We start from the raw sequence: 15,057 nt of genomic DNA on the forward strand, positions 1-15,057 counted from the left end.
CCTTATACATGGACATCATACATACAGGTCCAGGCCAGTGCCTGGCTGCTGGTCTCCATGCCCAGCTCTGGGCTGCCTTTGTTACTCAGTCAAAGATGGTTTCTGACTGCTAATAATGCTATTTCTATGACTTCTAGGTGCGGCCAGACCTAGAGTGCCATCTACAGAGGAGGCTGCAAGCAGAAGCCACAAAGAGCAAGTCTGCAACTCCAAATGGCTACGAAATGTCCAAATGTGGATATGCATTTCTGAACAGCACACTCAGAGCACAAAACCCAGTGATACCCAACCTGTTCTCTGACTTAAAGCTCTTATAGAGGGAAGAAAATACAGCCCTGTACCACAAGGTTCCCTGGGAGCTGACAAGAAAATGCAAGCGGTCGTCAATAATGCAAGGAGATGCCAGGCCTCATCCATGATTAAAGAGACCCAGCCAGAGACAAGCAGTTTGAAGCTCTGCAGCCCTAGAGCTGGGACTTCTCTATGTGACCATGGGAGGGTAGTGGATCTAATGTGGCACTCTCCATGGACATGGAAAGGGAATGGGCCCTTCTGGAACACCCTTCACCAAACGTAACCCCTCTGTGTGGCTGTAGAAGAGAAAGAGGCCTCTCTAGGACTATTTCTACCGAATGTGACACCCTCCCGGTTCTACTTTAAGGACCGAGCTGCATAGCCATGCACAGACTTCAGGGCCAACATGGGTGTCATCAATGATCAAATGATCAAGGAGTAAGCCATACAGACCACACAAGTGAGAACATGGCATTCAGAGGAAGCAGAAGGCAATAAGGAGTGAAGGATACACAGTTCATCCACATGGGGCTCTTAGTCCATGGGGACAATCTTGGGTCCTCAGGCACAGCTGGAGTAGGCATCTCTCAGAATCTTCACTCCTTAGTCTACTGTATCTACTGTAACCCAGTCTACCTGTTAGCCCCACACTCGTGACCTATTTACCCACAGATGGACAAGTCATTTCTAGCTGTGGAACTATGAAACCACAGACAAAAACAGAGCCAAGGACTCTAGACCTGTGGGTAGGCCTCACCCCTAGGGACTACACCCCACAGGCCTTGTTCACCAGAGCTGCTGTCAACTGAGACATGCTCAGACACAGGGGATGGACACTGTGAGACTACACAGTAACCCAGAGGAGCATGCAGGAGCATACGCACCATCTCCACCACCTCCACCTCAGCACTGATCCTGAGGTGGTACAGGAACATCTGCAGGTCCTTCTTCATCTGGATGCTGTTATCATCCACCTGGGCTACTGTGAAGATACGCATCCGGCACTTTCGCCACACCTGGGGAAGGGAGGGGACATTTCTGCAGGAACTCAAGCGAGGCCACACCCTTCACGTAGTGGTGTGCCTGTAGCCTAGCTGGTGCCCTGTGTCCCTGCGGCAGACACCTTGTGCTGGCGCAGCAGGAAGGGCAGCAGCATGAGCATGCCCCCATCATGCACAATCCACCACACATCAATGTTCCCGTCACTGAAGCGCTCTTGGTTCTGCGGGAACAAGTCAATGTTTTTGGCCACCAACAATGCCTGATGAGCTGCTGTAGTGTCACGGACAGTGTCTGTGGAGAGAAGCACACATGAGTGAGATCTCAGGGGGTGGTGGAGCCAGCTTCCCTCCAGACAGTGGGGAGACTGTCACAGGCTAAGGAGGCAGGGTCCCAAGAAGTCATCTACCCAGGAGGGCACCAAGGAACAACTTTCATGTCACCAGCAGCTACTCCATCATCTCCAGAAGGTTGTGTGTCACACTCTAGGAAAACCCCCAGATGGAGACTGAGCTTGGGCATTAGGAGAGAAAGTATTAAAGACTGTAAAGTAGACATTTGCTTTCCCAGTGACTAACAACTTGTCAAGCACATTCAAAGGCCCCAAGTATATACTCTCTGGCCAGACTTGGGTATGACAGTAACATGCCTGGGGCTATCATGGAACTTTGGGGGGAGGGGGGTGATGGTTGCCACACCCACCCACAAAGTTCTTCCAGGAGAAAGGGTTATCTGCCTGCTTCCAAGCCTCTGGCCAGGCCATGAGGACAGTGTTGTGTTTCATGCCGCCAAGGCCAGCTGACTGGATCAGGTGGGATGCACCATCTCGCAGGTTGGAGGACACCACCAGTTGGCAGAAGCCTTTGGTCTTCTCCGCACTCATCAGAGACCGGATGTTCTGTGGAAGTTGGGGGGGGGGTGTCAGAACGTGATATCAAGACACACATCAGGGGCATCATGTCAGTCCCTGTTGCGGTGATGCCACAGCCTGGCATTTAGGGATAGAGACTTGGTGGAGTTGCTGGCCACGTGTGTTTGCGTATATGTGTGAGAGTAAGCCTGGCACATGAGGCACAGCTGTGTGTAGGTGTCAATGAGGGTCACCACCAGGGTACACCAGATAGTGCCTTAAAGTGATCTCTGAGTGGGGGTCATATCAGACAATGATCATCAAATGCTTAAATGCTTCATGGTAATGGGTCAACTTTAACAGACTTTGAGCAAACTGAGAGCTCCAGCAAGAATTATCAGACAAGCTACAATGTCATTCTCCACTTTTGTCTACTCTGTCATTCCATCACTATTTCAGGCATCCACCAGAACAGCTCCTCCCTCCCCAGAGCAGCTCGGGGTCAATGGAAAGGTTGGACACTGTGACTCAGGGCACACCGTTCACTAATCACTAGGGATGCTGTTGTTCTTCTACAGTGGCCAAGCTACTAGGTCTCCTTGGGTGCAGGGTGTCAGATAGGACCTAGAGGAACAGCCCTACTAGACTTCACACTTATGTGGATGGTGATCCTCATGCCTACGCACTGTCCGTTAGACTAGGAAGGCCACATCACTGGTAGGCACACACTTTTCACACTTTATGTAAGCATACAGTTCCTCTTCATGTAGTTCCTGATGAAATTCAGACTTAATATTGATGTTGTGAGAGTCAAGACGTTGGAGACCCTGTAATTAGATGAATATGGTTTGCATGGAAGGTAGATGTGCTTGGGGAACTAGGACTGTGAGGGGTTGAATGGTGCTCCCAAAGAGGCTCATTATGACCATGCTATAGCCAAGATGTGAATGTGACCTTATTTGGAAAAAGTGTCCTTGCAGAGTAACCCTGACTGTTCCATGGGATCCTAAATCCAGTAACAGTATCCCTAGAAAGATAGGCAGAGAGACCTGAGACAGAAGGAAGGCAGCCATGTAGAGATGAAGGCTGAGGCTGAAAGGTGCCTAGAGTCCCAGAGCTAGAAGAGGCAGGAAATATATTTGAGCCCACCCTGCCCACACCTCAATTTTAGACTTCACTCAGTCCGGGTTTGCTCCACTGGTCACAGGACATACTTTTCTCCTTCCTTTGCCTGATTTCAGCTGCCTATGTCAGCTCCACCAGTGACCTTGCCCTGCAGCTAAGGTTGTACTGATAATACACATGGGTCCCCAGCATGCTCTTTTCCCTCCTCCCTTACTTCCTGTTCACCCCCACCACCCATCAACCACCCAGGGTAGACCAGGCTCACACAGACATGTTCCACTTATAGAATTCTGCGTAATTCAGGAACAATCTAAACATGCTGTCCTAAAAGGGGAACATGCCAGTGAGTGGGAGCCTGCAGCCCAGGCAGGAGGCGTGGTCACAGGGACACAGCTGCTCCCAGGCAGGAAGGAAAAGACAGTGCCCACGATGGGGCTTTCACAGGAGAAGCACTAGAGAGGCTGACTCAGCACGACGGTATGTGGCAGGGCTCTCTGTGTCCTTCAGGCTGAAGCTGGCTAAAGGTCACAGCAGAGAAGGCTGTAGAGCACTGAGCAGAAGGACATACCTACTGCACAGGGCACCAAAACACCACTGCCCTGGCTTTGTGATCCCTGACACTGGCTGCAATATTGCTTTCCCTATGCTACAGACTCAAGGAGCTGGAGCTGAGTCTTCTTGCCTTACTGCTGGAGAAACTCTTGCCCTGACCAGGCAGACACCAGGCCCAGGTCGGCACTGTAAACAGACAAGTCAGCACATCTGCCAAGGTGACTGTGGGCAGAGAAACCTCACAGGAGAGGAAGATGGGACCTCAGTTAGGGAAGGATGGGGTGACTCAAACCCTCAACCCTTCTCATGCAACTGGTGCAGTGGAAGGGAAAGTAATATTAATCCCATAAGTCAAGGAAACATGAAGTAACAAGATTCTTACACAAGCTTTGATTATTTAAAAAGGCTTTCCCAAACTGTCCTTATTTTTACACTACCATCAACAGTCTGGAGGACAGAGCTCCATCAGAAAAGTGAGACAAGTCCCAGACACTGGCATGAAGGACAGACGGACCCTTGGGCAGCTCCTTCTTGCTTTTCTGATCAATAGAAATGACTAATTCCAAAGCTAACGCCTCTCCTCATAATCTGCCTAAAAGTACTTAGAGACTAAAATCATCCAACCAGGGTTTAGGTGTGGCTCAGTGGCTGAGCACTTGTCTAGCATGTATGAGGCCTGGGTTCCCCACCCTCACCCCAGCACTACAGAAATAAAAGAATCAGACTGTTAGACATCAGTGAGGAAGCTAAAGGTGCTTCTCATGTCTTATCAGAATGGAGACTAAAGGTGGGGTCAGAGGATCCTCAGGAGCCATTGCCAGTGAGCCCAGGTAACAGGAGTCCATGCACAAACACCCTTATAAGCTGCCCAAGGGGTGGTCTTAGCTCCAGGGATCTCCTCCAAAGTGTGGGAGGAGCCACCTGGAAAGAACATGTGCATGGCTGTGCTTAAAGCAGACATGGAGTCTTTGTGCCCAAGAATTATCACAGGATAAAAGCAAGAGCACCTCCAAGATAGCTACTTCCTTTCCCCATAAGAGAATGCCTCTCAGACCAGCTGCAGGTCAGATACCAGCAGACAAGACAAAACATGGTCCGTCCTTAAGGACAATAGCTAGGATGCTTCAATTCATGGGTTTACAGTCAACAGCAGCCAATGTTTAGATCCAAGGAGCCACAGGCTGATGGACAACTGCTGGTCTCTGTGGAGGGCAGGAGAAGGATCCATGGTTTTCCTGTCCTCTTTGAACCTGCTGAATCTCCGAGAGGCCTGAGAGGCTGCCCCGACAAGTGGTGCCATCATTGCAAAGGCCACAGGATTGTCACTCCAGACCAGGTTCATCAACAGCCATTCCCGCCCATGCCCACAATCACTCCTCTAAGCAGTCTTACCACTTGGCATGGTTGGACTCAGAAATTAGGCTGCAGCTTCCAGACACACAGACAGCAGGAAGCACGGATGCACAAGCGAGACCAGACATGGATGGCCATAAGAGAAAAAGCTGGCTGATCACCCCCTCCAGAGAAGAGGGTGACATCTAGACATGGCAGTCATGATAGAGCCCTGGGTAAGGTCCACTAATGGAGAGGGGAGTAAAAATTGTTTCTGACAATTTGGGAAACTGGACACACTGTAGGTGGACAATCAGAAAGGGTTCTAGACAGATGACAGAAGAGGGTGTCACAGCAAAGGGAAGGTGGAGGTGACAAGATCCTGGCCTTGTGGGGACAGCAGAGGCTGGAGGTAGACATGAGGGGACTGAAGATTAGGCGCAAGATTTCTTGTCACGAGTCTGAAAGTAGAGAGCTAAAAAAGCGTGTGTAGGAACCCGGGAGTTACGTGGCCGACAAACTGCGGGCAGCAGGCATCAGAGGTGGCACCAGTGTGCCGTAGGAGCAGGTTCGGGTTACTCACCCCTCACTCACAGCATCAGGACATCTGGCAGCACACAGCCTCATTACCCACCATCTCTACACACTAGAAGGAACTGGGTGCATGGGGAGCTATGCCAGGCACCAGGAAGAGAGTGCCAGGCCTAGGCACAAGGGCCCCAGTGCCTGAGTCCTACAGCATGCTGAGTGCAGCTGTCCCTCTCTGTCTCAGGAGAACACACACCTCACTTCAAGTCTTACTTCTGACCATTCCAGACTCAGCCACCTCGATGGAAACATGTACAAATTGTGCTCCTAAACCTCAAGATGCAGGACACAGGTCAGCCCTTCCTAGGGGGGTGGAACCCTGACCTCATTCACATGCCACTCCACCTGCCCACCTCTTCAGCCCTCTGGGCCTCCACATGCTTGTCTAAGTAGGTGCCCTCCAGCACGGAACCCACGATGGTCAGGCCCTTGCCAGCCTTCAGCTGCGAGGTGAAGGACAGCAGGCGGGGGTGCTTCACACACTGCTCAGAATCCAGGTTCAGCATCACCAACACCTGGGGCCTGTGGTAGGATGGGCAGGGGCAGGCGTTACGATGGCGACATATAGCCAGGGCTCCAGTGCTCATCAAGCCAGATGGGACAGAGATGGGAAAGGGAAGCAGACAGATAGCACAGGAAGAACAGGTGGGGTGGGAAAGACAGGTAAGATGACAGGGTGAGCAGGAGGGACAGGTGCAGGCCCTGAGTCTGAAGCTTCAGGTGTCCCAGCTCTGTTGGGCCCTAGGGCAGAGGAAATTCTTACAGCAGTATACCTCCGATCCACACTGCTGGTGGCTTGTTGCATGTTCAGGTCCCGTCTCTGGCTATTCTCCCATTCTTAGGCAGTGATTCCCTGTCAGATCCCTCCCCAGGGGGCCAAAAGCTAAAGCTCCTGAGACAGCACTAACCGGTGAGCAGGATAGGGTCTTTGCTCTATCCTGCTGTCTTGGCGCTGTGGCTGTAGGATGTACTCACCTCCAGTTCTTGGTATGTGGGGGCCCATGTTCCACACGCAGAAGGGCATAGCGGGCAGCGTTCAGCGACAGGCCCCTGATGCCGTCACCCCACTCCTTCTCAGCCCTGTGTGGGTACAGAGGAAGGCCACCCTGTCCCAGCGGCACTCTAAGAATGTTCGCCTAGCTGAGGCATTCACAGAGTTTCTGTAAACCTGAGACATGAAGGGACTTCGCAAGACAAGCAGGGACTACTGTGTAAAATGGAAAGGTACAAGCAGCAGGACATCCTGCTTTGTGGGACTAACCACCAGGGAGAGGGAAGAATGAGGGTAAGACCATGACTTGGAAACCCTGAACTAGACTGGTCTCCAGGCCAGGGCGGGGACAGGACAGTCAAGGAAGGACAAAGGTAACTTTGTGGGGGTGGAACTCTGAAATGTAATGTAGCTCCTGAAACATGCCACCCTTGTCTGGGGTGTGTGCATGTGTGTACATGTTATTTTACAATGGGCTTCCCATATCAGTGCTGTTGTTGACAGAGTACAAAATTCCTTAAACAGGCTGTAACAGTCACAGTTGCTACATGCAGTCATAGATGTATCCATTGATAAATTAGAACACACCTGAAATTAAAAACAGAAAACAAAGCAAAACAAAAAACCTGCCCAGCTATTTGCACAATAGCTCCTGGGCAGGAAATCAGCATATACCCGAGCAAGTCAGCCTGGCTGGGGCTGGGGGATGACACAGTACACCCAGACCTCACAGGGTGTCTAACCTCCATGAGACCTCAAACGGCACCCAGATTCATATGCCAGGCAGGGCCCAGGTCAAGTAACTGCCCTGGTTCTGTGTAAGCATGAGGGATGTGGTGAAGTCACAGCTATCTGAGGGGCTGCCACTCACCCGCGGTACTCAATGTACTTGTAGATGCAGCCGGCAATGAGCATGGCGAAGAGGGCGTAGTACCAGGAGCAGATGAACATCAGGGCAAGGCAGAGACTCATCCCAAGGAAGGAGAGGGTCCTAGTGGACATGAAGCTCAGACCAGGCCCATACAGCCCCCAACTGGCACCTGGAAGACTGCCTCACAAACAGCACTTTCCCCATCATGAAAATCTTCCTTTAACAGCACATCAACCACTGACCCTGTCACTCAGTCATCCCTGAAATATGAAATGCCTTCCAGGGACGCGGCTGTGGCGCAGCAAAGTGGCAACCTGAGGACAGCAGGTGCCTGTTTATCTCCTGAGACACACAAGACCCGCAGCCAATGCAGAACACAGGATGGGCTCCGTCCAACCCCAGCACTGTGCTGGAAAAGGACCTTAAAGAAGACTTGCAGCCCATGGATCTTTACATCTCCACTTGACCAGGATGACACAAGAATTACAAGTGTACCCAGGAGTGCAAGTACAAGTCAGACCTTCCTTAAAGCTCAGAGGCCAGGACAGGACCATGACCTCATGGAATTCACTGGGGCTCCTGCCACAAAAACAGTTAAGCTCAGCAACAGGGAGCCTCCAGAACAGATTACATGTGTTCAGGCTTGTGGGTCCCTCAGGGCATCCACACAGAAGGCCTTACCAGTGGTAGAACTTGAAACGTGGACGCCAGTTGGGTGTGCGCAGCAGGGTCTGTACAGCACAGGCCAGATTCACGAACATGTAGCACATGAGGAAGAACCTGGAGCAGAAGGTCCAGTAAGGCTGCTGCCCACCCAGAGTAGCACTATAATATTCTGCCGCTGCCCCACCACACACTGCTCACCACCTTCTAGGAAGAACTTCCCTGTCCACACCATGGTGCCTCCTCTATGGGCCTCCATACAGCAGCCGAGGAACAAGTTACATCCCCATTGTCCCTGGCCATATACCACAAAAGTAGCCATTGCCCATACCATAGCAGCTATCCGTAAAACCACACTGGCCTCAGCTGGCCCAAGAGCTGTGTGCCCACAGTACAACTACCTGGCCTTCTGTGCCTGCCCTGTATGTTTATCCCTTACCCTGTGTTCAAATAGGAAGAAACAGTAACCAAATCCTCACACCCCCCACCCTGATGTCCTTGAAGGCTACTCACATGGACAGGATGGGGGCCACGGCGTCCAGCGAAGCAATGAGGATACCCGTCTCACAGATGAGGGCTGTGAGCAGCAGAGCCCATGTGGGCTCCCCGTTGGCCTTTCCATGGCCAAATACCTGCAGTACGGAGAGAGATGAGTGGGCTGGGGCAAGAAAAACCTAACCATGGGTGAGTAGAACATCCATGAGGTAGTGTCATCTGAAGACTTACAAGCAAAACCTAGCTTTAGTCACATGTCACCATGCTGTATGAAGCCAGGCCCCAAAGAAAACTAAATAGATACAGACAGGCTCAGGGGACAGCTTTACTACACCTGGACTTCCATGTTCGTTTGTTTATATTCTTTCTATCTTCAGATCACTTTTGTGTGGTCAGTAGCCTCACTGGACCTCCAGTCTCCAGAATGTTTAGAAAACAACTTCTTTTGGTTTAAGCCACTGGGCTGTGACTCTTTGATGCCTTAATCCCAGGACTCTCATTACATCCTACACCTCTAGGGTGACTCCAGGAACTTCAGTCCCAGCTACAGATGCCAGGCCCAGGGATACCAAGTCCCTGGTCAAGATCAGTGGGACCATCCTTGGCACAGCCTCAATAGGTCACATGGACAAATATGGCCCACTGGAAAAAGGCTTTATAGCGCTAGGCAGCCTATGCCCTGGGACTGTGCCCTCAGCCCAGCAGCTAGTGCAAGAGATAACCAGTATAGAGTCCAAAAGCAGGACAAATGTCCTCTATCTTCGTTCTATAGGTCCAGCCCTGTAGGACAGACTCTTGGGGACCCTACACACCCACACTTGACCTTCCAAGGCCTCTTCTCAGGGCAGTCCACAGTCTCTGCTGCAGCTTGAGTGGACGGCTTACCTGCAGGAAGGGAATGATGCCATCACGGGCGATGGCCTGCAGCAGGCGGGGTGCCCCAGTCAGGCTCTGCAGGCCAGCACCACAGGTGGAGAAGAAGGAGCCAATGACGATGACCCAGGGGGATGGCCAGGCCAGCATGCCAATGACCAGGTTCCCTTGCAGGGCCTCCCCAAACCTATAGATGAGCAGGGAAGGTGGTCAGTAGAGCTTCCAAAAAGTGATCTGAAGACAGAAAAAAAAAATATCTCTGTCCTCTATTTGAGTGTGAAACTCTGGGTTCAGGAAGAAGGAAGGTAAAGAACCCATAACAGAGGCCCAATCCTCTAGGAGGACCCAACCAGCCTGGCAGCTTCCCTCGGAAGGGGCTTTGGTGGTGTGAAATTGTTCTCTTGGAATCCTCTCAGGAACAGGAAGCCCTGGCTTATACCAAGGTGGTGCTAATCACTGCCATTTCTGTAGAGGTCATATCTAGATCTGGTGGTACTATATTTCTTCACCATACAGTTTATAAGACCTCCCCCACCGAAACCCTGAGATTCTGACAAACTTGTTCCCTAAGAAGGAAGGGTCCACAATAGTCATTCCACTGACTCAGCAGCAGTGCTGGGGTCTCTGGGTCCCATCTCTCCCCTTTCCACACCTGTGTCTACTCCCCATCTTCAGCTTCATCAGGCCTCAACTTTTCTCTGACCAGTCTTTAGGCGCCAGGCTCAAGGAGTAACACATCAATGCTTTAGTCAGGCAAAAGGTTCATATATATACTGTGAAGCCCAGGGATAATTTAATCTCAAAGCTGAAGTCTCTCTCAGGAAAGACAATATCAATTACAGTCAGTTCATGCAGTAAAAAAAAAAAACAACATACTTATCTCGCAAGACCACACCTTCGATGCAGGCCCCAAACAGCACTATGCAGGAAAGATCTGAGCTGAAGTCAAGGAGTAGACAGTCCTAGGGCAAGCTCCAGGTAGATGCATGCTGGCCAGTGGGTCCCATGCCACGGGCCTGAACCAACCCTGTACCCAGGATCGCCTAGTGGTAAGACATCTCCATACCCTGTCCCACAGTCCTCTGGGTACTGTCCTCACATATGTCTAGCTAAGAGAATGCAGCCACAGGGTACTCAAAAACTGCTTGGCTGGTAACCCAACCACCCTCCTGGGAGGACACAGGGATCCTGGAATGTCAGTTTCACAAAAGCAACTGTGGTCAGTGCTTATGCCACATACCACACTACACCCAACCAAGGCTGTGTAGCACTAGAGTAACAGACCAATCCAATGGTGTAGTGTATTCCTTTTTCCTTTGCTATTACTGGACATTTGAAGCCAGGGCTTTGTGCATGCTAGACAAGCACTCTACCACTGAACTATAACCCTTTGTCCTCACTTGATTTTTAAAGGGACATGTGTCAAATACAATCCCAAGAGAACAGGGATTCAGGTGCCATGTTTTAATATGACACCTCACACAGGCTGCACAGCTACACGCAGGGCAGGCTGTGGTCAGGACCTGAATCTGGAAAGGGCACCACAGACGGGACAACGGGGGTGTGAGTGAGGGTCCCTTTAAGGATACAAATGAATGACGTGGTCACGATGGCCAGAATGGTCCCCGTTGGGATGGACTTTTGGGCGTCTTTGAGGTCCCCAGAGCGGTTGGATCCTGCCATGATCCCTGCAGACAGACAGGAGTGTCAGTGACAGGAAACTCAGAGGATGCTGCCCACAGAAAGAGTCATCTGTAGGTCAGAAAGGACAGGCCAATACCACCCACCACTGCCTGCTGGGAAGACGTTCTCTGAGGACAGACATACACACACACAGAGACTGGAAAATAGACCGACACAGAGACAGTAACAGAGAGACATAAAGACAGAGTCAAAGAAAGACAGTCGTGGGGGAATACACAGGGAAGCAGAGACAGAGGCAGAGGGGAGGGGAGGCGGGGAGGAGGGGAGGCAGGGAGGCAGGGAGGCGGGGAGCCTCACCTGTTACGGAGGGGAAGTAGATGCCAACCAGCATGGTGAAGTAGGTCATGATGTCTGTGAGGACGTATGGTAAGCCTCCAGGCCGGCTCTCCTCAGACACAGGCACTGAGGACACACCCTTCTTTTCCACAAATGCCCCCTTGTCCGAATATGTGCTCCACAGGTTATCTGCAGTAAGAACGGGCTGGACTAGCAGACCTGTTGGGACTGCCCGGCACCACCACTCCCAACTGCAGGTGGTTCCTGCTCTTCATGGCTCTGATTTCAATCAACGACACTCGAGTCGTGGGGACCAAGTGCAGCCGCCCTCCCCAAACCTCAGCCTTCACTCTCCACTCCATTCCAGCCTGGCCCAGTGCAGCCTTGCACTGACGTGGCCTTCCATCCACACGCTCTTGCTGCCTCCCGAGAGCTTACCTCAGAGACTCCAGGAGAACCCGTGAGTGAGGGACCATGTGCTCCTCTCCCATCACCCAGACACAGCCCTCAGCTGCCTACTGTCATCACACCACACCACTGGGGAGCACACAGAACCCCAATCTCACACAGGGTGGACCACTAGGACCACGTGTCCAGCTCCCTACGACCTGTTCCTTCTCACTAAGGTGAAGTTGTCCCTATTTGTTATCCCAGTATGTGAAGGTGATGACAAGGACGGTACCAATCTATCCCTGTCGTCGGGGTGCTAGGCCAATCAGCGCCACATAGCAATTTCCAGGCCAGGCTGGGCTGTACAGTGAGTGTTTGTCTCAAACAAACGAAGACTGAATGCCTGGCTTCACTCAGCTGATTTGCAGCAGCTAAGAAGGTCATTCCAGTCTAGGGTTTGGCTGGGCAGGACCCCAGTGACCTGGCTAAGCAAGAAGAACCAGGGCCCCAAGAGTAGCCTCCAACAACCCAGGGCAGTGGCCATACCTTCCCCACCAGCACTTACCCAGGAAGACACCACTGGCCACACCAGGGATGCCCTGGATCTCAGTGACATTGTTCTGTACAAAGTACTCATCACAGGTGGCACTCAAGCTGGAGCCGTTGCAGAAGAGGCGCCAGAGCGCAGTGGTCACTGTGCCATTGCTGACTACCTGCATTTTGGCACAGGCCTCAAAGCTGCGCTTTGCCAATGTGCGGTTCCCAAGAAGACAGACCCTGGAGCAGGGAAAGGACAGAGTCTAGCCTCAACACTCTTCTCAGCCGACTCAGTGGGAGGCTCAATGTCTCCCAAGTAGCTCTAATGTCCCAGATCCCTGTTACTGCAGGGCCACATGTCAGGAGCCAGCATCAAGCCAGATTCCAACAGCTTGGGGACTGATCTCACATACAAGCCCTCAACTGGTGAGGGCTGTCCTCCTCCTACCTAGGGCAACCCATTCTGCAAGAAGGTGGCCATATCCTCCACAAAGATGGCAAAGCCATAGCTCTGGGGGTTTCATCCCTTTGGGCTCCCATATTGCCATGGTCAAGGACCATGGTCAGTCCCAGCATGCCCAGACCACCCCTTGGTCCATGCTCACTCACTTGCTATGACCCTGGCCACTTGGTTAACTTCCTCAATTCCACAGGAGAATAAGAGCCAGTCCATTTGAGGGGTGTCTATGAAGATGAGGAAGCCAGGTCTCATGGAATAAGGATGTGCCACATTGGAAAAGCTGGGCTATTTGACTGTGGTGATTTGAATGAGAACGTCTCTCACAGGCTCAGACACTTAACACTTGGTGGGGACCAAGTTGGTGGTGTTGTTTGGGGAGGTTCGGGACACATGGCCTTGCTATAGGAAGTTGTTATTGGGGACAGACTAAGAGTTCATAGTTTGCTTCTCTGCTTCATGTTTGAGGTTGAAGATGTGATCTCTCAGCTTCCTATCTTGCTGCCATGTCTCCCTGCCAGGATGACTCTTGTCCCTCTAGAACCGTAGACCAAAATAAACTCTTCCATGGGTTGTTTCTAATCATGGTACTTTATCACAGCAACCAAAAAATAACTAATACATTGTCCATAGCGCCATTGGTCACCCTAAAGTATGGACAACCTTCACCGGCCTCCTGTCCTCAGAGATGTACACAGAACCAGCTGCATGGGCACTGTGACCACCCCATACTCCAAAGTTCCTCAAGATCACACTGAAGCCCAGAATGAGTGACTATCAAGGACACCTCCATGTTCTTCCCTAGAGAAGAACCAAGGGTTTGAAAGGAGAGAGAACCAGGAGGCCCAGGCCCAGCCCCTGGAAGAGCTCCACAAGATGATCCCAGCACTAGATCAAGGCCCCCCTCCATGGCCTGGGACTCACGGGATGTCAGGTGGGGCGAAAGCTGTCTTGATGACACCAGCGTAGATGGCCAGGATGGAAAGGACGACACAGGCTAAGAAGACCAATGCCAGCTTGTTGACATATTTGACACCAACGAAGACCACAACCGCCATGAGCGCCAGCGCACAGCTGCCATACACACGCATGTTGTTCAGGAGTGCTGCCGCCTCTCCATCTGTTGTCTCTGCCTGGAAGATGGCTGCACTTGGAGAGATGTAGGTCTGTGGGAATAAGGCAGGTCAACGAAGAAGGTCCTGCCCAGGAACTTGCCCAGTCTTGACCTCACATTGGCTTCTTCCCGGACACTGGCAAAGAAAGCCTGTTGGGACTGAGGCCACTGGCAGCACTTGTGTTCAAGATGGACCCAGGGCTGCCAGGCCTGCAGCCATTCCCTGTCCAGTTCCCTCAGACCGCCAGAGCCAGACTGTAACCAGCAGAACAGGAGACTGGCACCTTCAGAGAGGAAAGCTGCCAGCTAACTTTTGTGTGCTATCTTAGTGGCCAACCTGCCTTGGTCAGGTTACTCACAGGCAGGGGAGAACCTTTGTGGTAAGGGGCCAGGGACTCCTGCCAACAGCCTCAGCAGAACCCAGGGCAGCTCCTGTTTTTACTAATGCCAGCTGACTGCTGAGCACACTCTCCAGAGAACCACCAAATGGCTAGTGTGTCCTTCAAGCCTCTTGTGTCCTTCAAGCCTCTCTACCTTAGAGACCAACCAGTCCCTAGGAATGGGCATGAAAATCCAGAGCCTCCCACAGACCCATAGTGGACATGGAATCCTAGGTCTCAGTCCAGACTCCCCAAACTAGAATATACATTTGCCCTCAGGAAGCTTTTCTTAGCATGGGAAGTCTTCCCTGCAGGCTCTGGGATACCTGGGTACCAAATAAAAAAGAGCCAACTCCATGGAGATAGTTATAGTAAAGGTTAATATTTATTATCAATTGATAGGATCAAGGATCACTTAAGAGAAAAACCTCTGGGGACACCTGCGGTCCATATTAGATTATACCAGTGAGATATTATCTTAAATTCATTAAAGGTGGAAAGACCCATCCTAAAAGTGGGTAGCACCATTCCCTGGGTTGGGATTTTTGAACTGTATGAAAAGGAAA

At 51.6% G+C, this 15,057-nt stretch overlaps 1 protein-coding gene across 4 annotated transcripts in view; it reads right to left on the reverse strand.

The window, feature by feature from the left end:
• Slc12a7 (solute carrier family 12 member 7) overlaps window positions 1-15,057 on the reverse strand; it is a 91,599-nt gene that overhangs the window by 9,776 nt on the left and 66,766 nt on the right. For all 4 annotated transcript variants that reach the window (XM_052742895.1, XM_052742894.1, XM_052742897.1 and 1 more), the window contains exons 7-20: window positions 13,922-14,163; window positions 12,569-12,780; window positions 11,635-11,802; window positions 11,223-11,321; window positions 10,510-10,567; window positions 9,646-9,820; window positions 8,779-8,897; window positions 8,284-8,382; window positions 7,603-7,722; window positions 6,716-6,820; window positions 6,094-6,262; window positions 1,996-2,191; window positions 1,418-1,587; window positions 1,179-1,310 (exon numbers count right to left, since the gene is read on the reverse strand). In XM_052742895.1, the coding sequence (XP_052598855.1) occupies window positions 1,179-1,310; window positions 1,418-1,587; window positions 1,996-2,191; window positions 6,094-6,262; window positions 6,716-6,820; window positions 7,603-7,722; window positions 8,284-8,382; window positions 8,779-8,897; window positions 9,646-9,820; window positions 10,510-10,567; window positions 11,223-11,321; window positions 11,635-11,802; window positions 12,569-12,780; window positions 13,922-14,163 (2,064 nt within the window). The remainder of the gene's footprint in view (window positions 1-1,178; window positions 1,311-1,417; window positions 1,588-1,995; window positions 2,192-6,093; window positions 6,263-6,715; window positions 6,821-7,602; window positions 7,723-8,283; window positions 8,383-8,778; window positions 8,898-9,645; window positions 9,821-10,509; window positions 10,568-11,222; window positions 11,322-11,634; window positions 11,803-12,568; window positions 12,781-13,921; window positions 14,164-15,057) is intronic.

This window comes from Peromyscus californicus, unplaced genomic scaffold (assembly GCF_007827085.1).
Source record: "Peromyscus californicus insignis strain IS unplaced genomic scaffold, ASM782708v3 Scaffold_18__1_contigs__length_77618521, whole genome shotgun sequence".
Lineage (NCBI taxonomy): Eukaryota > Metazoa > Chordata > Mammalia > Rodentia > Cricetidae > Peromyscus > Peromyscus californicus.